General features: G+C 42.7%; 1 protein-coding gene and 1 non-coding gene across 2 annotated transcripts; one reads left to right on the forward strand and one right to left on the reverse strand.

Moving 5' to 3' along the window:
* Positions 1 to 8,641: 8,641 nt before the first annotated feature.
* On the forward strand, positions 8,642 to 9,926 carry LOC120653306. The gene is made up of 4 exons (XM_039931074.1): positions 8,642 to 9,006; positions 9,066 to 9,531; positions 9,625 to 9,743; positions 9,878 to 9,926. The coding sequence occupies exons 1-4, from the start codon at positions 8,642 to 8,644 to the stop codon at positions 9,924 to 9,926; spliced, it is 999 nt and encodes a 332-aa protein (XP_039787008.1).
* Positions 9,927 to 13,080: 3,154 nt separating this feature from the next.
* On the reverse strand, positions 13,081 to 13,184 carry LOC120658523. Its single transcript, XR_005668723.1, has one exon. It is a non-coding gene; the product is annotated as a small nucleolar RNA R71 (small nucleolar RNA).
* Positions 13,185 to 22,797: the final 9,613 nt, after the last annotated feature.

Raw genomic sequence — 22,797 nt, forward strand, 5'->3', positions numbered from 1 at the left:
CTTAATTTGTTTAGGCCGGGTAGATATTTCTCAATTATGAATAGTGTTATTTCCCATATTCTTTGACGAGGTTAATTTAAGAATAATGTTGGGAATTAATCACTGATAATGAGTTCCTTTTTGGGATATTAATTAGTCTCATGTTTTCAGCACTATTGATTTATAATGTTTAATGTGCTTGCTAAATGAGAGAAAATTCAAAATTTTGAGCCTTATCATTACAGTGCAATTAAGTTTAATGATGTTTTATGTGCTGATTATACAAGGCAAAAATTTAAGGTTTTATGAGCCTCATTATTTACAGTGAAATTTGCTTCATTATGCTTTATGTGTCATTTTCACCGTTTTGAGCTTTAAAATTCCAGAATAAGTTTATTCCCTTAATGTTTTATTATGCCTTAACGATGACTGTTGCATTAGTCTGCACTGTTTAAACTGAAAAATTATATGTTTTCCACCAAGTACAATTAAGATGCTCTCTAATTAAATGGAACCATCGAGAAGTTTGATTAGAGTACACTTGTAATTAATTTCAACCATCGTTGTTTTAATTATGAGTTAATGATAAGTTTCGTTTGTTTTCCCCATCGGTGATGCAAATTGAAACTTATAGCACGATTTGAATCAGACCATCGTAGGGTTAATCTTGTGCTTTTATGTGCATCTTATTGTATAAGATTATTGAGACTTCAATTTTATGATTTTTCAGTGAATTATGAGGACTTGCTAAGCACCATTGAGCCCTTTAATGGCACAAATTTTCCCAAGTGGGATAAAGAGGTGCATGCTATTCTCAAGGTTCTGGACCTTGACTACGCACTTTGTGAAGATAAAATAGTTGCTCCTCCGGCAAATGCTGAGAGTTACGATGAGCAAATGAGGAAATATAACTCCAACTTGGAGAAATGGAAACATTCCAATAAGCTTGGAAAAATGGTCATAAAGCAATCGACCTCAGTTGCCATAAGAGTACTTCCTTGTATAAAGAATGATGAGGGATTAAGTGCTAAGGAGTTTTTGAACTCCATTGAGGAAAATTATGAAGTTGATTATGCCAATTTCATCATAAATAAGACGTGTACCTCACATTATGATGGGCAAAGTGGTAGCATGTATTATATGGCTACAGAGTTGAAAGCTCGAAATTGCAAGTTCTGCCAATCACCTGGTCACATTATGAAGCAGTGCCCTGAGTTTAAGGAATGGATTGAAAAATAAGGGTAATAAAGTTGTCTCATGAGTTCTCTTAAGTTAAAAAAAAATCCCCCTTAAGCTTGGTGGATTAATTGAGATGCATTCCCCTGCTGGTTATTAAGTTTGAACCATAAGTGATAAGGGGAGTCAAGGAAAAAAAAATCCGACAACTGATGATGGAAAGAAAGACTTTAGAAGCTTTGCATTAGTTAGCTTTTAGCTATTAGCTTGGCTCTAGTCTTTATTTGATGATATATTTTAGATTAAGTAAAGCCATATTTGTTTCAGTTATAAGTGATTCTGAACATTTTGTTAAGTTTTGAGATAATAAAGACATCATCATTGTTGATTTTACTATCTTGTCAAGAAATTTTCATATATATTTCTTGTATATTGTGTAATGCTTCAATAAGTTGTTGATGAGACCTTGTCGAAATTGTGATATTATTAGTTAAAAATCACATTTCGAAGGGGAGAATTGGAATGTCTCATCAAGTATAAGAGATACTCCAGTCATTAGTTGTGATGTCCTCATAGTGAAAGATACACTCAAGTCATTAGCTGTAAGACAATCAATGATCTATAACTGATCATGTTTTATTTGCCCATTAATAAAGGAAAGGCTGAATTAGAAAATTGGCTTATATAAAGGGTGAATATAATGAGAGAACGCTCTAAAAACCATTGTGATAGGATAAATACTCCATAATTGCCAAATGTCTCAAATAAAGTTAAGTGTGATCTTATTCGTTATTCTGGCCATCGCTGATTAATGGATAAGTTCACTAAGTTTTGTTGTTCTAGTTCATTTAGCCATCGCTATTTGACTATTTCAACAAAGCTGGAGACATCTGAAGTATGGCTTATATTTATCATTTCTGGCCATCGTTGTTTGGTAAATATTTGACCATAAGCTTTGCTGCTCTTGTTCATTTCTGGCCATCGCTGGGGTGGGCTTGATCAGTAAAGGAAGTTGATCAATGGTTAAAGATAAAGAATTTAAATCATAATAAGTCACGAAGAACTACCATTTATGTATACCCTAATGAGTATGAGGGATACGATTCTTATCGCTCTAGTTGTCTCAACTGTTGTGTTTCTAAAAGAATGCAAAGATTAGTTGTTTCAACTATTGTATTCCTAAAAGAATGCAGAGATTAGTGGGAGTCAGTGGGAGCTCACAAAGGAGGAAGAGATATTTTGAGAATAGATGCAAGGTTAGTTTCTTGCACCTATGATTCAAGTATGCAATTCTCATAATATATTTATTTATGCCATTAGTTAAGTACACATCCATCTCCAACTACCATATATTTGTTGAGAATTCTCATAAGTTGATTAACCTCAACATCATGATGTGGTATGTAATAATTATTGATGTTGGCATAAAAGAAAGAACCTCATTTGTGTTAAAGATCACTATTAAGGAGGCCATAAATTGAGTCTATGAGCTTAAATGTATAAGTATGGATTTTAGTATAAATTTCTAATGGAGTCAAATCAATAGACTATAAAGGGTCTATGTTATGAATGTGATTCCGGAGGAAAATTAAAATACTAAGATTGTAGCTTACCATGATTTAGGATGTTTACAAGGTGGAAAATTTATTATCCTAATACTTTAAGTGGATGATGCTCTGCTAAAAAAAGTGGCCATTTCAAATATGCCGTTAAGATTGAGAGTTTTATCATTCAATTAGATTTAAAGTAATCTTGGTGAAAGCCTCTTATGTTATGTTTTGGGCATTAGTATACACTAAGATTGGACCAAGAAAGTGTTAGGATTATTACTGAAGACATAAGTTGTCTAAAGTAAGAAAATAAGAATAATATTATTCTGTTCTATTTGCATAATGATGCAAATTATGTCTAAGTATCCTAAGAATAAAGTTAAGATAAAGAAAAGGAAGATGTTCCTTATGCTTCAGCTATCTGAAGCCTATGCATGAGTCTCTAAGTGGTTGACTTGGCATTTTGTAAGCCGGAAAGTTTTATGTCATTGAATGTTATCCAAGGGTGGTCCACTGGATAAGAAGAAAGACATTTTAACATGCTTGTTTATTATGAACTATTCAGTTAAGTGTTCTGTAAAGTGTATGGATATAAAAGTGCACATTAGATTATATCCTTCACTCTTGCAGAAAAGAGTAATTATATTGAGAACTCTAAGCAAACTTAGCATAATGAAAGCTAAGCTTGTATAAAGCATGTTTTAACTCATCAAGCTTAAGAGTTGTATTTCGGTATAAAATTGAAGGACATCAAATTGATACTGCTGTGATTGCGGTATTCATTCGAATAACAACATAATTATTGATGATGTCTAGACTATTGATGATTAAATATTATGTTGTGAAAGAAAGGTCCCAGGATCAAGTTATTAAAGCTAAAGAAATAAGATTGAGTTAATGCTAGCAAATCTTATTAAAGACATGTCGCTCATCCCATTTAAATTTTCGCGAAATTAAGTATGGGATTTGCGAGCAGTCTTGGAATTGATTCTGGGTACATGATCATTCCCAAATAAGAGTTCTATCAAGGTATTGCGGTGAACTGTGGGTAATGGAGTCCCGGTAGTGAATTAAATACTACCGACGACGCATTGGTCCGGTCTTACCGTTGTGCTGAGTGTGAACATAAGTTTAAAGTGAACATAAGTTATTAACTGTTCGATCAAGTGGGAGAATGTTGGAGTTTTTGGAAAGTGATCTTCACTGTTAAGGAAAAACAAACAACATTAAGAAAATGTTTGATCCACCTAAACGTGATTAAGAAAGTTAATGGGCTGTAATCGGTGGGCCCAGATTAGTTTCCAAACTGAGGGCAAGGCCCTGCACCCGCAGCACTATAAATCTAAGGTGTGGCTGACTCATTTTTATCATCTGAAAAACCCTAAACGTGATTAGCCACTCTAAATCCGATTACTAAGCGGGCTGAAGGGGAGCAGAAGCCTTGTTCTGCTGTTCATCTACATATACAGCACGGTTTCCTCATCTACTTCGTGGCAGGCATCAACAGGAGTTGCTGCTCATCATCAACACCAAGATCTTCATCAACCAAGAGAATCTCTCTAATTGGTGAAGATCAGGTCTGCTTCATCTACACCAACAAATCTACAAGAACTGAGGCGTTTATGATGACTTCAGGCTCTGGTTAGTTCTTAAGTAATTAATTCCGCATTAAGTTTAATTAGTGATCATGATTAGGCTAAGCTAAGATCCTGTTTATGAATGATTAAATCTAACATTCATTTGCTTCAGTTTCCGTTGTTTATGTTCATCGGACTTGTAATGGTGCTGCTCATGAGCTGGCCAAACTTGGGCGTAGTCGGGACCCGGATGATCTGATTGTTTGGATCGATCCCCTCCCTGGTTTTGTAATAAACTTATTGGCTCGCGAGATGTCTGGGCCGGCAGTCTCTGAATAAAGCAGCGGAGGATTGAGATTAAAAAAAAAACTAGAGTAGGTTGTTGCTTCTTGCTTGGGCATCCTTTTGCTAAAACCAACCAGCATCTTGTTTACTTTTTTCAATTGTGCGTCTGTATGCATGTACTATGTGTGCTGGAACTTCTTAACCATGCTAATGGTAGCACATCTTATATGCTCAGCTCATACATTTCTACTTTGTGTTTCTGCTCTTGGACTATATATATGTCAGAAATATATGCAAAATTTTGTAGGAAGATCGATATGGTACGGCACAAAGCACGATATTCTGTTTCTGCTCTAGCACGGGCTAATAATTATCTTGACAGGATCGGAATAAGTTTTAGAAGTTCATAAATATTAGGACCCAAATACAACAATCAAAATTGTATTCTCTCTCATTTGTGATTAATAAATATGATACCACAATACCCGTATAGATATTTACTTTTTCTTTATCATCTACTATATTTGCAGTTCTTTTTGGTATAGCTAGCCTTTCTGAGGTTTTCCATGAAAGACCCATACTTTTAAAATTAATATAAACATGATTGCATTGCACTTTTAAAAGAAAAAGAGTTCGCTAATATATCATTGAAAAATAGATCATATGACCAGGCTAACTGAGTGGCTAAATTTTAGTTTTATTAGATTGGCATCTAATAAATAAATTGAAGCGGAGAAATATGGAATTACCACGGATTGGCTTCCATGTGGGGAATGAGTTGAAGCACTGCTACCTCCGGATCCAGGTGCCCATCCTGCAATCAGCGCCCACCCTTCTCTAACAATATCGAAAAACATGGGGGCGTTACCGGTAGCAAGGCATGGTGGCAGCAAGCTCTAGCTAGAATGTGGAGGGTTGAATCCATGCGGAAGAAAATAAATAAATTAAGGTTAGAGGGTGGCTACATATATACCCTTATCTGATCACTTATGTGCCAAAAAGTATGCTCATACAGTTGTAGGTTGGCCTAGCAGGTTGAATTAAAAACACCGATACTTTTTAATGATAGCCCAATTCTATTGGACTCCACCGATAAACCAGAAATATTTAAGTTATCAAATGATAATGTGAATTCGTGACTCCAAATGTGAGTGCTGGATTTGTGAAGTTTACTCTGTTTTAGAATTTGTTTGGAGAAGATTTACTTTATTTTTACTTAAAAACTTTTGTATCTAAATTTAAATCTAAAGGTTACAAAAAAATCCAATAGATTGGCGCATAAAACGATCTACGGTACTCCACCAGCAGCGCTGCAGCCCGGGGAACCCCAAAACCCTGTAATTCACCGTCGGCCAGCGAGCGACTCACGAAGTCACGAGAGATCCTGGTGGCTAGCGGCTAGCAACTCATCCTTTAAAGAAAGGACAACACGTTAATACAGTTACACACTTATATTATTTATGGATCTAATATGAGAAGAAAGTTGAGTCTATTTAACATCTACTTGGAAATTTCTTCTATTTTACAGATAGGTGAACCCAAGAGAATCTACAGCAACTGGTGACCGTTTGCTGCTTTAGGTGAATAACACAGTCTGCTGTCTGTCGATTTCGGAGGAAAATGTGGAGATGCTGAGTGCGACTTTGGCGGATCTTGCTCGAAACAACCATTTTTTTTTGTAAAAAAACAATCATTTTGTAATGCTACTGCTTACTGTTCAAGCACGTTTGAAAAAAAAATGGTTTTGTCAGTCACCGGTGTGGCGTAAATCGTAATATTGGACTACAAGTGGAGCAATCAAAGAGTGGAGCGAGCCGGGAGGAGGTTGTACATGTGTCCCCCCAAGCACCATCATATGTAATTAGCAAATAGCGTGGGTTATTTTTTTGTCAGTTTTCCATGTGTGCAAACGAAGTTAACAGCCTCGCCTCGTTCGATTTTTTTAGTTTAAGTCCCGTCATATCACATGTTTACACAACAATTAGGAGTACTAAATATAGGCTTGTTACAAAATTAATTTCATAAGTCGTGACTTAATTATGAGACGGATCTATTAATCCTAATTTGTCTATTATTTGACCACTAATTGTTACAGTAACTATTCACTAATCGTGCATTAATTATACTTAATAGATTCGTCTAGAGCTCTAATTGTAACTTATGCAATTAATTTCATATTAAGTTAGCATCTAAACATTCAAATTGACATCTGAATATTTGATGTGACAACCACTTAAAAAACCAAACAATGCCTAAGTGTGAGCACAAATTGTTTCACGATATATCTTACTTCTTTATTTCAAATTATATATGTCAAATGGTAAAAATTATATATCTACTATTTAGAATGGACGGAAGTATTACCTGAAGTTAATCCAAATGTGAGCCGCCACTGCACGGATGCAGGCGACGGAACACTTTGCCAACTAAGCCACTTTATGCAGGCGGGTTGCAGGTGGTTGGCCTGCCTTCACTTGAAACATTAATTATTATTGGAAAAGTCTATGTTATTTACCATAACTAATCCACTTTATTCGCTTAACATCATGCTCTACGTTAGAAAGATAAATTATTTTTTTCATTATTATTTTCATATGTTAGCAATATTTAATACAAAATAGATCCTAGAAATCAAAAGTACATAAAAATTAATCATAAAAAATTCATTGAGTATTTTGTAACATAAGTTATATGTTACTAAGTCACATAATCAAATTTGAAGTCAAAAATCAACATGTGCGTGGAGAAATAGGAAAGAAAATCTTAATTAGAAAGGTACATTGGACCAACCAAAGTTGTTCAGTGGCGTAAGCTGAGCCTAATTTTTTAAGGGATTTAAGCGACAAGATGAATTGGTGACGAGGATAGTAAAACTGAACCCTTCTTATTATTCCTTACTTAAAGTTACTACTTCATCTATCTCATAATAAAATAAATTTTAGAGCAATCAAATTATTTAAAGTTTAAGCATGTTTGTAGAGAAAATACAAACATCTATAAACCAAACAAAACACTATAAAAATACCTCTCATGAGTCATGGTGAAAGTGCCTCTAGCCTAGCGGTTAGAGCACCCCAGCAGCACTGGCAGGTCACCTCCCGGGAGATTTTGCTCCAAGGGGTCGAGTTTTTTTCTTAAATATTGGTATGTTTATATAAATCTCTACTATTTTTAAAACAAGTAATGATTTCACGGTCCGTCAATCGGAATAAAAACTGGATAAATCAATTGGAATTCTATCAGAATTAGGATAAATCAATCAGAATTCTAATAGTAACATGAACAAATTAATCTAAATCTCAATTGAAATATGGACAATCAATACAATGCGCTGTCACGGTACGACATGTACATGGAATGGAAGAGCACAAAATTGGTAATCTCATATAGGTCTAGATATTAACTCATAGCAACGCACAGACACTATGCTATTTGATTACAAGTAAGATAGTTTGATGGTGCGTGACACGTGCATCTATAGCTTTTAAAAATTAGAATCTATACCTACATATTTATAAAGCGAGAAATATTTCCACCTAATTTTTTGGTTTGATCCATCTTATGTTATTGACATGTGGGTCTTAATTCATCTCATATGCGAGTCAGACAAAACCTGCCGTCCACAACTCGATCACGTAGATCTCTGCAAATTAACGCATGAGCAACTATATATATCCGATACTTATACTAATTTTGTCCATTGCAACGCACGTGCATAATAGTTTAGTTCAAACAAAAAAAATTAAGATATTATAATTTAGAACTCCTTTACAAATAGTTATATATATATATATATATATATATATATATATATATATATATATATATATATATATATATATATATATATATATATATATAGTCATGTAGCGAGATTATTACAATGACACAACCCTCCTTGTATCGAGGGGAAAAACAGAAAGAAAGAGCCCCATCCGAAATTCCCCAATCTTTCGCGAAGCAAAGCCGCATCCCCGAGCCAAAGCCCTAGATCGCCGTCCGCCGGCGAGCCCCCGGCGATAGAGCTCGGTCGCTCGTGGTGCTCGCAAGTCGCAACTGCATAGAGCTGGGGCCATGGTTGAATCGGCAAGCGCAGGACGTACGCGGATCCGCCGCGCCGCTTCCCCCGTCCTTCCGGAGGAGCTCGTCGTCTGGGAGATCCTCGTCCGCCTGCCGGCGAAGGCGCTCCTCCGCTGCCGCGCGGTCTGCCGCCCCTGGCTGCGCCTCATCACCTCCGACCCCGACTTCCTCCGCGCCCACCACCTGCGCCAGCCGTCGCTCCCTCTCGTTTTCTTCCACAACCACATCAGTTTCTACAGCCGCGACCTCGTCGACGCCGCCGTCGACGCCTTCGACCTCCGGCGATCCCCCGCCGAGCGCCAGCCCGTCCTCCGTTTCAACGATTGCAACCACCACCGTCACTTCGAGGTCCGCGCCTCGTGCGATGAGCTGCTCCTGCTCTCCCTCTCCGATGGTTGCTTCTACATCTGCAACCCAGCCACACGGCAGTGGACCACACTGCCCGCCCTCGCGGAAGCAGCATCGCGGGGCTGTACCCGCACGGCTCGTCCGGCGAGTACCGCGTCCTGTACAGGGAGATGAAGAGGAAGAGATGTCACGATGGAGGTAATGTCTACTACGTCCTCACCGTGGGATCCTCTGCAGAGCCAAGGTGCATTGGGTGCCCTGTAACCTCACCATCCATGGAGCGGTCTCTGACTTACATCAGCCATCTCCCGGCCATCTTGCTACGGAGCTGCCTGCACTGGGGTCAACGGTTTCTGAAACATGAGCTAATTGCTTTTGACACGGTTGCTGAGTCATTCAGACGTATCAGTGCTCCTGCAGATTACAATTGGGCATGGTCGGATTTGTTTGACATGGATGGTATGCTTGGCGTAAGCAGTGTAAATGAGAGTGAGACGATGGTGGAACTCTGGGTGCTTCAGGACTACAAGATGGAGGTATGGTCACTGAAATACCAGATCAAATTGCCGGTGGCAGGAATGAGGACCATTGCAAAGAACTGCTCTTTTGATGTGTTGGTTGTGTCTCAGAATGGAGATATGCTGGTCTACTGCGACAACGCTTCGCATCTGTTTCACTGCAGCAGCAACGGCAAATTGCTGCAGAAATTCCAGTGGGATCGTGTGTTTCTAATGGTTACCGGACATTGGTTTAAAGAAAGCCTTTGCAGACATTCATTCTTCCACAATCAAAATCATGGTGTCGTCAAACAGCCGCGTTTCTTTTGTGGACTCTAGCACAGGTTGATGCTTCTTGAACTTGATGATATATTGATGCCTATAGCTACCTGCCTTTGAGTAACCAGGCTATTCAGATATTTACTTCTGTTTAGGGAGCTTGAACCCCGTATTTTGTCTGCTGACCTATGACAATGTATTGTATGTAAACCACTTTGCCATGACAATGTGTATGTAAACCACTTTGCCATGGCAATGGTAGTAAAACTTGTGTTCTTAAGTTCACTGAGCTACTCCTCTGTTTTTACCCAGTATTTTGTTTTGTTTTGCTTCTCCTCCGCACGTTATCACTGTCCGCCTCGACTCCGCCTTCCACTGAAGCCCGTTGCAGGAGGCGTAGACCTTGAACTCACAGTAGTTCCTGGGATCTGTGAAACGGAGGACAGCAGGACGACTGGGGCTGTTCGGAGGTCGAAGGCGTCGAGGGCGGCGCCGGGGACATTGCTGGAGGTGCGGATCTGGCTGGCCGTAGGAGACGACAAGTGGGAGCGACGGCTGGCGCTCGTGGTTGGCGATGAGGAAATCGTCGCTGGAGGTGAGGCGGGGCCAGGAACGGCAGGCCGCGGGGCAGCAGAGGAGAATGTGAAAATATATTTTCACGAGATATTTTCACGAGCTCCGATTATTTTATTTAGGCTCCGATGTATCTTTAGTATTTTTTTTGGAATTTTTGAAGAATTTTGGGTGCTTAGATATTTTTATGGTTTGAAAACTATATCTATTACTTGTTGGATTTGCTTTTGAACTAAAAATATGGTTTGAAACCACTTTTAATCATTGCAAGGATCCGCGGATTTTTGGTTTTCTAAGTTTAGGTACTGGGATGACACACCCTGGTAAGTTCAAGGACCCGGATTCCTGGTTTCATAAGTTCAGAGACCGGGATGATACACCCTTTGAGGACCGGTTGCGTATTTTACTCCTAAGTAATTGTAGTCAACGAGTTGCAGCATGGCTAATGTTGACGGTGCTAAAGTGTCATTTTGAACCGTCAACTATACTCAATAATAAAGGAAAATCATATGCCTTACTCACATATTTGTATCACTAACCTCGCTCCACAGTTGTTTTCGAGTTTTGTATATTTCAGATGAGCAAGAGCGGAATAAGACGAAAACACACAGCAGACGCCACTTAACTACGTAGAAGATCGCTTCCGGGGTCACCCACTTACAAAGAGAGCCCACATGTCAGAGGAAACGGGGCCTCCACACAAGATGCACAAGAAGATAAGGATAAGGATCAAAGAATATACCATCCAGAAGAAGATCAGCTCGTTTGGCTGACAGGTGGGGTCGGCCGACCCCTAGGGTCGGCCGAACCTGGCCTGCAACGCGTCCAGGTATATCTCGGGGAGGAGTCACGGCCAAGGCAACTGATCACCTTCCATATGTGTATTTGGCGGGAATCGACCTTTAGAGCTATAAATAGGGCCTCCCCCCCTCAATACACACACTCTCTCATTCCATCATTCCAAGAAGGCTCTCCTCTCTTGCTCTTTTAGCTAAGTAGTGGAGCTAGGCAAGTTCTTCTTTAGCGAGCAAGTCGTCCTCAGGGTCGTTGAGCAATCCTCGGCTCCCGGTATGGCTTTGTATTCGACTTGTCAGACTTCTATTCATAATATAGAGATATGTCATGGTTGCTTTACTATCTTGATAGTTTATCAATCCATGCTTAATACGTTCATGAGTTATGCGACAGTCTTAGTTAGGCCAGATGATCCGGGTACGGATAGAGGTTCGTTCTGCTTTCGGGCTTGCTCTAGTGTTTTACTCGTCCATCCAAAGGGTGGGAGACCTGGGGGCACTAGAGTAGTGACTTTATACACGAGCGTGGTGCTCGGGTATGCGGGATCCTTCGGATATGACCGTGCTCCACGGTGTGACTGGGGTAGACGGCAGGTGGTGACAGCCCTGTCCGTCCGGCGTAACAGCGGTGTTGCGTTTAGCGTACTCTCCGACATTCGGGTTCGGTGTAGGAGTTCATGCAAAGAGGTAACGGAACTGGACGTTCTCCAGTGCAGGACCTTCTCCCCGCTATCCCATTTTCCTGGCACCTACAGTCCTAACCATGTCCTAACATAACCCCAGCTTTGGATAGAAGCACTAGGACACCTAACCTAGCCTAAGCTCCAGCTGACTTAACGTAGAATAGAGTAGACCTTTGTTTCGTCGTTTCTCTCTTTTATTCCTTCCTCTTGGAGTGTGGTTGTGTGTTGTGTCGCATTACCCTTGCTTATTCTTTACCTGAACTTACCCCTGTTAGAGTTCTGCCTATTGCTTGAGGCACAATATCATGGTTAATGTCAAGTACAATACCTTTGCCGCTGCCGTCCTTTGGGACACAAATAAATGACGATACCCTTACTCTCCGGGTGAAATGCTACAACGGTATATCCGTGCGCTTGCGGATCCTTCTGTAATCGTATTGATTATACCACAAGAGTGGCACCCCTTGGGTGCAGTTACTAGGATGGGTTCGGCGCCCTCATTTCTAGTGACTGCACTAAGGACCGCGAACATGCAATTCTGAGGTTTTAACCAAGGTCATCGCAAACCTTGTATCGACTTGAGAAATGCCAACAAGCATTTCTGGCGCCGTTGCCGGGGACGGCATGTGAACAAAGATATTTTGCTGATATTAATCTAGGCTTTGTACTCAGGATATAGTCTTTACTCTTTCAGGCTAATGTCACTTTATGTCTTCTTTTATTTTTGATTTGAAAGAAGACAGGAGTAGTGTATGACTGGTTTCTCCCTGCCGAAAAACTACACAGACAATCCAGAGAGGCTCGTGAGAAGGGCATGACCTCGCGTCGTTCCTCCTCTCGCTATCCTCCCGGCATAGGAACCCATTCAGGAAGCACCACTTATTCTTGAGTCTATGGCTGAGAAGACTCTCCGCGAGTTCTCCGTCCCCTCCACCGATAATGTGGCCACTAGCCCCAACATAAATGTCGGGGATGTGAACTTCGAGCTAAAATCAAACCTCATCAACATGGTGCAGGCTAGCCCATTCTGTGGCAAGCCGAACGAGGATGCCAATGCTCATTTGCAGAACTTTCTGGAGCTCTGCGACACTGTTGTCATACGGGGTGTCGCCGCCGACGTTGTCAAGATTCGTCTGTTTCCCTTTTCCCTCCTGGGGAAGGCGAAATAGTGGTTTTATAAGGAAAAATACATCGACACCTAGGCCAAATTCTCCAAGGCGTTCCTCACAAAATTCTTCCCGCTGGGCAAAACAAATGCCCTGCGCGGGAGAATATCAAGTTTCCAGCAGACGGGGATGGAATCCATCCTAGAAGCTTGGGAGAGGCTGCAGGAATACATCCTAGCCTGTCCTCACCACGGCATGGATGAGTGGCTCGTCCTTCAAAGCTTCTACAATGGGCTCAAGCCAATATTGATGCTGCTGCTGGAGGAGCCTTCCTCGACCTGACCATAGCCAAAGCCAAAGCATTGGTCGAGAAGATGGTCTCCAACCAGGGGTGGAGCGATGAACGACTCCAACCCCGCATGAAAGGCATGCATACCGTCAAAGAGACAGATATGATTGCCGCAAAGCTGGACCTCCTAATCAAGAAGATAGAGGAAGGGAGCAAACAACAAATCCATGCTCCCGTCTACGCCACGGGTTCGTACTTCACGTGCGAAGTCTGTGGCAACGATGGACATTCGGGGAACAACTGCCTTGAAACCCGTGAAGACTGCGCCTACCTCAACAACAACAACAACAACAACAACAACACCAACAACAACAACAACAACAACAATGGGTACCGTCCACCACAAGGAGGCCAGGGGTGGAACCAGCCACGTCCACCTTTTCAGAGAGGTAACAACTACAATCCTTCTTACAATTCGAATTTCAATTCGAACCAACCTCCCTTGAGAGAACTTGTTCTTGGCCAAGTTAAAATCAACGAAAATATAAATAAAAAGCTTTTGGCCAATGACAAATTCCTGGAAAGTTTAAATGTTAAGCTTGAAACTTTGTCTTCCACGCTAGTTAAGTTTCAATAAAATGATCGAAACCCAGCTTGCACAAATTGCTGCTGCTTTACCTACTGTTGAGAGTGGAAAGATCCCGGGGCAATCCGAGACTCCCATAGAAAATGTCAGCATGGTGTTCACCGGACGGGGTAACTCGTCCCGGAGGCCACCACGCAATAACCATACAGGCAGGTACAATCCCCCAAGAAATGACGTTTGGGATGGCATGGTGGTAGCGGTGCAAGAGGATCTAGGGGTCCCCATGATCAGCTGCTCGATCTACATCAAACACTTCGAGCGATGCCTTTGCGATCTGGGGGCAAGCGTGAATATAATGCCCAAGGTAATATATGAAGCGCTTGATTATCCTGCTCTTTCCCCAACAACCATGCTCGTATAGCTTACAGATTCAACCATTCGGTATCCCGAAGGGATAGCCTAACACGTTTTCATATGAGTGCGAGACTCCTTCGTCCTTGCCGACTTTGTGGTAATGGATATGGAGGGCGACCTTGGAGTCGACCTCGTACTTGGGTAACCTTTCCTAAGGTCCGCCAAGGCAAGGATCGATGTCGGAAAAGGAGAAATCCACTTCCACATCGGAAGGGAGGATATGTTTTTTCAGGTTCAAGAAAAGAGAAGAGCAGCGCTTCATGATTCAACAAGACAGCGAAGGGCAAGCACTCTGGGGTGCACCAGAGCCCCAGCCAGAACACCGACCTTCCACACCTAAAAGAAAGAAGAAGGCAAAGAAGGTATGGCGAAAGGTCGAGAGTTCGGCCTCGTCCACTTCTCCAGGACGAGCCGACCAATGATAAGGACGATGGAGAAAAGTCGTGCACGTCGGACTATAAACGACGTGCCCTTGCCAAAGGTAAATTGGTATTTATCTCATATTTACTTTCTCCACCCTTTTCAAATTTTCTTTGCACCTCATTTATTTTTCCCCACTACATATTTGAAAATTTTCAAAATTGCTTTCTGCATGCTGGAATTTTTCTAGCAACTTTTCCCCTTTTACAAAAAATACCAAAAATATTTTTTGAGTTTCAAAATCCTTTTGAAAAAAAAATATATTTTGGACATCCTTTCGAGCAAACTTTTGGCCGTGGACCATATTTTCAAACAACATAACCGTTGAGGAATCACCTAGACAAAGGGGGGCACCAGGGGGCCCACCCTGGGGCCGGCCGACCGCACAGGTCGGCTGACCCAGGGTCAACGGCTCCTGGGCCCCATCTTCTCCAACGGCTACCTGACCGTTGTGGCTTGCCTCTCCTCGGGTGCACACGACGAGTTCTCTTTAAATAGAGGCCGAGAGAGGGGTGAGGAGCTCTCATGCTCACTCTCTTCACTCTCACTCCCTCTTACACATTCTTGCTCGGGTTTCCTTTGGATTTTGGCTCAAGTTTGATCGCAAGAACACTCTATCTCTCATTTCTTTGCTGCAAGATCGTCTACACACTTTGCGGAACAACATTCGGGTAAGAGTTTCATTTTCATTTCACTAACCCGAATCGAGTTGTTCTCGTTCGTTCTCGTTCGTTCTTGTTGCAAGCATGAGAAGTGCCGAACGTAAGATTTCTGGAGCTCTCAAGACGATGACCGGGTCAGGCTCGTTCTATTCACGGGGTGAGTCAAACTCTCGTCATTCCTCCGAACCGGCACCAACACCGACCACGATGGATTATGAGCAAGACAAACAAGAAGAACAATTTGAGGAGCAAGCTGTAGAGCTGCAAGCCGAGGACATGGATATAGATGAAGATGATGCACCGTACCTCTACTGGCAAGATGACCACGAGTGTCAGGCCTACGCCATGATCAAGAATCGAAGCTTTGGTCATACCAGAGCCTTCGATCCGGACCTTCTCGAGAAAACACATATGGACGTTGACTTCGCTCGTGTTTGGCATGCGGTTGGATGTGATGGTTTTGTGCCCGTTGAGGAGAATGGTTCTCTTCTCCTCACCATCCAGTTTCTTTGCACTCTTCGGGAGGTGGACGACGGTGTTTCTTTCCGACTTTTTAGAGTTGAACGCTATTTTAATTGGAGAAATTTCAGTCACCTCCTTGGTTTTAGCGCGTGCTTGCCGGCTTCCCTTGCAAAAGCTTGCCGCGGTTTTGATCGACATGAGTTTTGGAGTTTGATTTCGGGTCAAGTTGTTCATGGCAAGTTTGCACCTCGGTGCAATGACATTCAAAATCCGACTCTTCATTTGATGCACAAGTGGGTGGCTATCACTCTCTTTCCAAGAGATGATCCACGACCAGTGCGGAACGATGAGTTGATGATATTATATGCCATGGTGAACAAGATTCGAATCTCCCCCGTACAAGCAATGGTTAAGCAATGGCTCACAAATTTTCGGATGACGGGTCCTATTGAATGCACTTTTTTGGTTACCCGCATCGCATCAAACATGGGAATCTTAGACGGGAACCCCGTTCCCTTCATTGAGGAGCCCCGTGTTATGATCGATGAGGCGTATTTGGTTCAATGCCACACGCTCAAGAAAGGCCCGGATGACTCCTTGATTTTCTTTTTGCTTGGTTATGCGAATGAAATCCCGTTGCCAAATGCGGGGTATCATTTGTGTAACTGGCATTCGCTAACCATCCCTCTTATTCCACAAGAGGAGAGCCGCCGATATAGTGTTTCTGGTCTTCCTAGCAGGGTTACAAGAAGCAGGGCCAGAAGGGAGAAATTCATGCAGTAGCAACCTCAGCGTCAACCATAGCAATATGAGACTGGAGGTTCGTCATATCAGAGTGCCAGCTCTACCGAGTGGGCACGGCAGGCCTTAGGGCACTGGTCCACCAGCTCCAGCTCCAATGGACCCCCGCGACGTACAGCTTCGTCCAGAGATTTCGCCACTCTGACTCGGCAGATGGACAAGCTGAATATGCACACCACCAACATCGACGAGTCACTGGGCCAGCACATCGAGTCAACTCAGAACTGGCAACGATTGTAGCGAAAATGGCCTCTCATGCCATATTTCAATATAATGTTTTGGTGATTGATGACACACACAACACTTGGACTAATATATGTGTTAAGATGATCATTATCAGGTTTATAGGTCCAAGGGATAAAAAGATCAAAGACCCTGAAGAAACCAAGTCGAAAAGATCAGAACAGAGACAATTTAGTATCACCGGTTGAACCGACGATAGGAAAATTGTACTCACAGGTGCAATGGACTCAGAGAAGGCAAAATCAGGTTTATAGGTCCAAGGGATGAAAAGATCAAAGACCCTGAAGAAACCAAGTCGAAAAGACCAGAACAGAGACAATTTACTATCACCGGTTAAACCGACGATAGGAAAATTGTACTCACCGGTGCAATGGACTCAGAGAAGGCAAAATCAGGAGAGTACACCGGATGAACCGACAAGGAGCAGAGTAAAGGCGTCGGCGCAATAAACCCAGAAGCTGAGGCTAGGGTTTTGCGTCGGATGAACCGACGATGCCTAAAGACAACGCGTCGGTGCAATGACTTGAATTGAAGACAGACCCAGAGGCACCGGTTAAACCGACGATCAAGGCAATGTGAGCGTCGGTGCAGTTGTCCAGAGACTCCATTTTTTGGGGGGTTTCTAAGCTTGCACTCACCGGTTAAACCGACGATGATTTCAAGAGTGTCGGTGCATTTGATCGAGTAGCTATTGGAGCAGTAACGGCTAGTTGCTGGGAAAATACATTCACCGGTTGAACCAGTGTTGACAAAACTGGAGCGTCGGTTTAACCAGTGTTAAGGAATTTCATCAGCCTTTCCCAACGGCTAGTTTTAGAGGTGTGAGTTATATATACCCCCAAGGCCGGGTCATTTGAGGGTGCTGGAGTTGCTGAAGCCTACTACACTTGAAGAACATCTCCAACCACCATAGAGCTTCATTGTACATCATATAGGCTTAAGCACACTTGTGAGAGTGCTTAGTGCTTGTTTAGGCTTAGTTCTTGAGAGAACTAGCTTGAGAGAAAGTCTTGCTGCGGCAAGCATCTTGTGTACTCGTCGTGTGACCCTCCGACTTGGTGTGGAGCGGCAATGACACTTTGTGCGGGGAAGGAGACCCCTCTTGGTGAGAAGCTCCAATAGTGAAGACGGTGCCGTTGGTGACGCTTTGAGAGAGATGGTGGCGGTGGCCTTGTCTTGGTGACTTGGCGCCACTTAGCCTTTGCTTGCCGGAAGCCTTGGTAGCGAACGCAAGATGGTGGTCAAGCAAAGAGACTTGGCATCACACTTGTTCGTGTTGGACAAGTGGCCGTGGACGTAGGGAGGTTCTTGGTGTCCTAACCGAACCACGTTAAATCGTGTGTCTTGGTGTCTTCACGGGAGTTTGCATATTCTCTCCCTTACCTCTTTACTTACCGTATTATATTTCCGCATTTACTCTATCTTGCGTGCCTTTACTTTCCTAGTTAGTTTGATTAGGATTGGATATAGGTTGCAAGTCTTTTAGAGGTAAGTAGAGAGTAGCATAGATAAACCTTAGTCAAAACTAGCATGTGTAGGACGTGTTAGGTTTATCTTAAGCAAATAGATTGAGCCCTAGATTAGAAAGCGATTAGCGACCCTATTCACCCCCTCCCACTCTAGGGTCGAACACCCCGGTGATCCTTACAATTGGTATCAGAGCTTAGTCTCACACCTCTTACGAGGATTAGCCAATTCCATTGGTAAATTTGTGAGAAAGCTCGTAGGAGACCCGTCGACTTCACCGTCGAGTGAGTATAATGTTCGGGGAAGGGATGAGTACCGACATGGCTCCGTTTTTCGATGGCACAGGTTTTCCACGATGGAAAGTGCTTATGCAAGCACATCTCCAAGCCCGTGGGCTTGATGTTTGGCGTATCATCGAATTAGGCATGAAAAATGAGAATAAGGCCGAGAGACAATATGATGCTTGCCGCTCCACACCAAGTCGGAGGGTCACACGACGAGTACACAAGATGCTTGCCACAACAAGACTTTCTCTCAAGCTAGTTCTCTTAAGAACTAAGCCTAAACAAGCACTAAACACTCTCACATGTTTGCTTAAGCCTATATGATGTACAATGAATCTCTAAGATGGTTGGAGATGATCTTTAACTCTTTTATGCTTCCATAGTCTCCAGCAACCTCAAATGACCCGGCCTTGGGGGTATATATAGGCAGCCCAAGCAAATATAGCCGTTGGAGAAAAGCTGACAGAAAAACACTTAATGCCGGTTAATCCGACGCACCTCCAATAGCCATTGTCGGTTCAACCGGTGAAACTAAACTGCCCGCCTAAAAAACTAGCTGTTACGTGCACGGGCAATCAACCGATGCTGCGTCGGTTTAACCGGTGAGTGTAATTGTCCTGTAAACTCTGAAAAACAAACTCTCTGGACAACTGCACCAACGTTCACAAAGACCCAATCGTCGGTTCATCCGGTGTATAGACCTTGCCCCAGCTTCTGGTTCCATTGCACCGACGTATTCAACTTCCCTAACGTCGGTTCAACCGGTGAAACTAAAGTATCTCGGTGTGCTCCAAGTCAATGCACCGACGTATGTGATTTTCTTAGCGTCGGTTCAACCGGTGATACTAAAGTATCTCTGTCTTAATTTCTTTGACTTAGTTTTCTTCACGGTCTCTTCAATTCTTTGACTAAAGTATCTCTGTCCTTTTCACCGTAGGGGCGGCCCTTCGGGCCTAGCTACGCCTATCTTCTCTTTGTCATCACTTGAACCTAAAAGCCTGAGAATGGCCATCTTAACAATCATATTAGTCCAAGTGTTGTGTTATCTATATCAATCACCAAAACATTATATTGAAATATGGCATCAGATGCCATTTTCGCTACACATGTAAAAAAAAAGATAAGAGAAAAGATGTATACCCAAAGAAGGTATGCCACACACCCATAAAGCGTGTCGAAAAAAATAAAAAAAAATAAAAAGAAAATATAGCCCATACCAACAATATTACATGGGAGGGAGAATTCATATAAAGGAGTTTTCATCCATCATCCACCAAAAATATCCACACACTTGCACATCTTGATCAAGGCTTATGACTTGTTTCTCCTTTGGATCCGGTCTTTGACTCAGCAAAATATGAGAAGCAGGTTGCCTTCATATCCTCCATACCTACAGATCCACCAAAAAGAGTCATTAGAAGTAGGATGGAAAAAGAAAGGCGCATAAAAAGGCCTTGGTGAGGAATAAAACACATTTGAGCGATCCGAGAGATCACCCGAGGAACTTACACATTTCTTTTCAAAAACTCTATAAAAAAACCTCCGGATTGACAGTTGAACAAGAGTGGTAAGTGGTACTCTACAAGCTGTTTTGACTCTCAACCGCCAAAGATGAGAATGATGCTATAAGCCCCACAGGAGTAAGGTAAAAGGTGCGAACAAGGCCAACTTATTCAGAATAAAGGTAAGAACACTCGGTTGTGCCTTGTGCATAAGTCAGGAATGCGACATTGTAGCAACTCCTGATCAACAACCTAAGTCTAAAACTTTGCTCGGGATGAGCAAAGGGCTAGCTTGGGGGAGTTGTTGACAGTGCTTAAGTGCAATTTCAACCGTCAACTATACTCAATAATAAAGGAAAACCATATGCCTTACTCACATATTTGTATCACTAACCTCGCTCTACAGTTGTTTTCGAGTTTTGTACATTTCAGATGAGCAAGAGTGGAATAAGACGAAAATATGCAGCAGACGCCACTTAACTACGCAGAAGATCGCTTCCGGCGTCACCCACTTACAAAGAGGGCCCACATGTCAGAGAAAACGGGGCCTCCATGCAAGATGCACCAGATGATAAGGATAAGGATCAAAGAATATACCATCCAGAAGAAGATCAGCTCGTTTGGCTGACAGGTGGGGTCGGCCGACCCCTAGGGTCGGCCGAACCTGGCCTGCAACGCGTCTAGGTGCATCTTGCGGAGGAGTCACGGCCAAGGCACCTGATCACCTTCCATATGTGCATTTGGCGGGAACCGACCTCTAGAGCTATAAATAGGGCTTTTCTCCCCTCCCCTCAACACACACGCACTATCATTCCATCATTCCAAGAAGGCTCTCCTCTCTTGCTCTCTTAGCTAGGTAGTGGAGCTACGCTAGTTCTTTAGCGACCAAGTCGTCTTCGGGGTCGTTGAGCAATCATCGCCTCCCGGTATGGCTTTGTATCCGACCTGTCAGACTTCTTTTCATAATATAGAGATATGTCATGGTTGCTTTACTATCTTGATAGTTTATCAATCCATGCTTAATACGTTCATGAGTTATGCTACAGTCTTGGTTAGGCTAGATGATCCGGGTACGGATAGAGATTCGTTGTGCATTCGGACTTGCTCTAGTGTTTTACTCGTCCATCCGAAGGGTGGGAGACCTGGGGGCACTAGAGTAGTGACTTCATACACGAGCGTGGTGCTCGGGTATGCGGGATCCTTCAGATATGACCGTTCTCCACGGTGTGACTGGGGTAGACGGCAGGTGGTGACAGCCCTGTCCGTCCGGCGTAACAACGGTGTTGCGTTTAGTGTACTCCCCGACATTCGGGTTTGGTGTAGGAGTTCATGCAAAGAGGTAATAGAACTGGACGTTTTCCAGTGCGGGACCTTCTCCCCGCTATCCCATTTTTCCTGGCACCTGTAGTCCTAACCATGTCCTAACATAACCCCAGCTTTGGATAGAAGCACTAGGACACCTAACCTAGCCTAAGCTCCAGCTGACTTAACGTAGGATAGAGTAGACCTTTGTTTCGTCGTTTCTCTCTTTTATTCCTTCCTCTTGGAGTGTGGTTGTGTGTTGTGTCGCATTACCCTTGCTTATTCTTTACCTGGACTTACCCCTGTTAGAGTTCTGCCTATTGCTTGAGGCACAATGCCATGGTTAATGTCAAGTACAATACCTTTGCCGCTGCTGTCCTTTGGGACACAAATAAATGACGATACCCTTACTCTCCGGGTGAAATGCTACAACGGTATATCTGTGCGCTTGCGGATCCTTCTGTAATCGTATTATTATACCACGAGAGTGGCACCCCTTGGGTGCAGTTGCTAGGATGGGTTCGGCACCCTCATTTCTAGTGACTGCACTAAGGACCGCGAACAGGCAATTCTGAGATTGTTACCAATGTCATCGCAAACCTGGTATCGACTTAAGAAATGCCAACAGCTAAGTAATGTAGTCAACAAGTTGCAGCATGGCAACAGTAGAGGTATAGTGGTTGGAGTAGTGGCTGACCATACCTTGTACATGGTTTCGTGGCTTTTGCATATAATGAAGGCAGGAAAGCAGCTACAGCTTAAGTTGAGCAGCACAAACCTACGTGTGTGCTCTGCTCCTCTTTCCTTCTTCAACTTCCAGCCACCAGTGTGTGTGAACGTGAGCTTGAGCTCTCTGATCGAAGTGATCAGCAGACCAATGTTGTATCATTAGCATTTTTTTCTAAAATTCTGAACAACGACCATTTACTTTCTGTTTGCAGGTTCATGCATTCCATGAATGTGATTCACTATGACCAGTGGACAACCTGTTTCTCTCATGACGACCATATGGGCTTGTTCATGGAATTGTTATCAATGACCTGCTAACTCTGATGATAGTTAAAGTTTTGGAACTTCAATGCTTCTTTTGGAGGTACTGCGACACAGCTGTCCAATTTCAGGCCATCGAAAGTTGAATTCAATTGCTCATTGAGATGATGGTGCATCATATCTTGTCGTTGTCTTGCAGGCTTGGCAATTTGAGTGGTAATGGATCTTTACATGCTGCTTGGACATGTTAGACTGCTGTCATACAAAACTGCTACTGGGTAAGGAACTTAATGCTTTCTGTAGGTGGTTTAAGCTTTATAAAAGCAACTACATTCCAAAATTGAGCCTGAAAGTTATAATGCTTATGTTATCATGATAGCTGAATGTTGCTATCATGATACAGTGATTCGGTGCAATGATTCAGAGCAACTGAGATAGCCTGAAAGGA

Source organism: Panicum virgatum, chromosome 1K (genome assembly GCF_016808335.1).
Source record: "Panicum virgatum strain AP13 chromosome 1K, P.virgatum_v5, whole genome shotgun sequence".
Classification (NCBI taxonomy): Eukaryota; Viridiplantae; Streptophyta; class Magnoliopsida; order Poales; family Poaceae; genus Panicum; species Panicum virgatum.

Coding starts and splice junctions, on each gene's coding strand:
- LOC120653306 (XM_039931074.1), top strand. CDS start 8,642: ATGGTTGAATCGGCAAGCGCAGGACGTACGCGGATCCGCCGCGCCGCT. Junction 9,007..9,065: donor CACTTCGAGGTCCGCGCCTC/GTGCGATGAGCT, acceptor TCTGCAACCCAG/CCACACGGCAGTGGACCACA. Junction 9,744..9,877: donor CTAATGGTTACCGGACATTG/GTTTAAAGAAAG, acceptor TGATGCCTATAG/CTACCTGCCTTTGAGTAACC.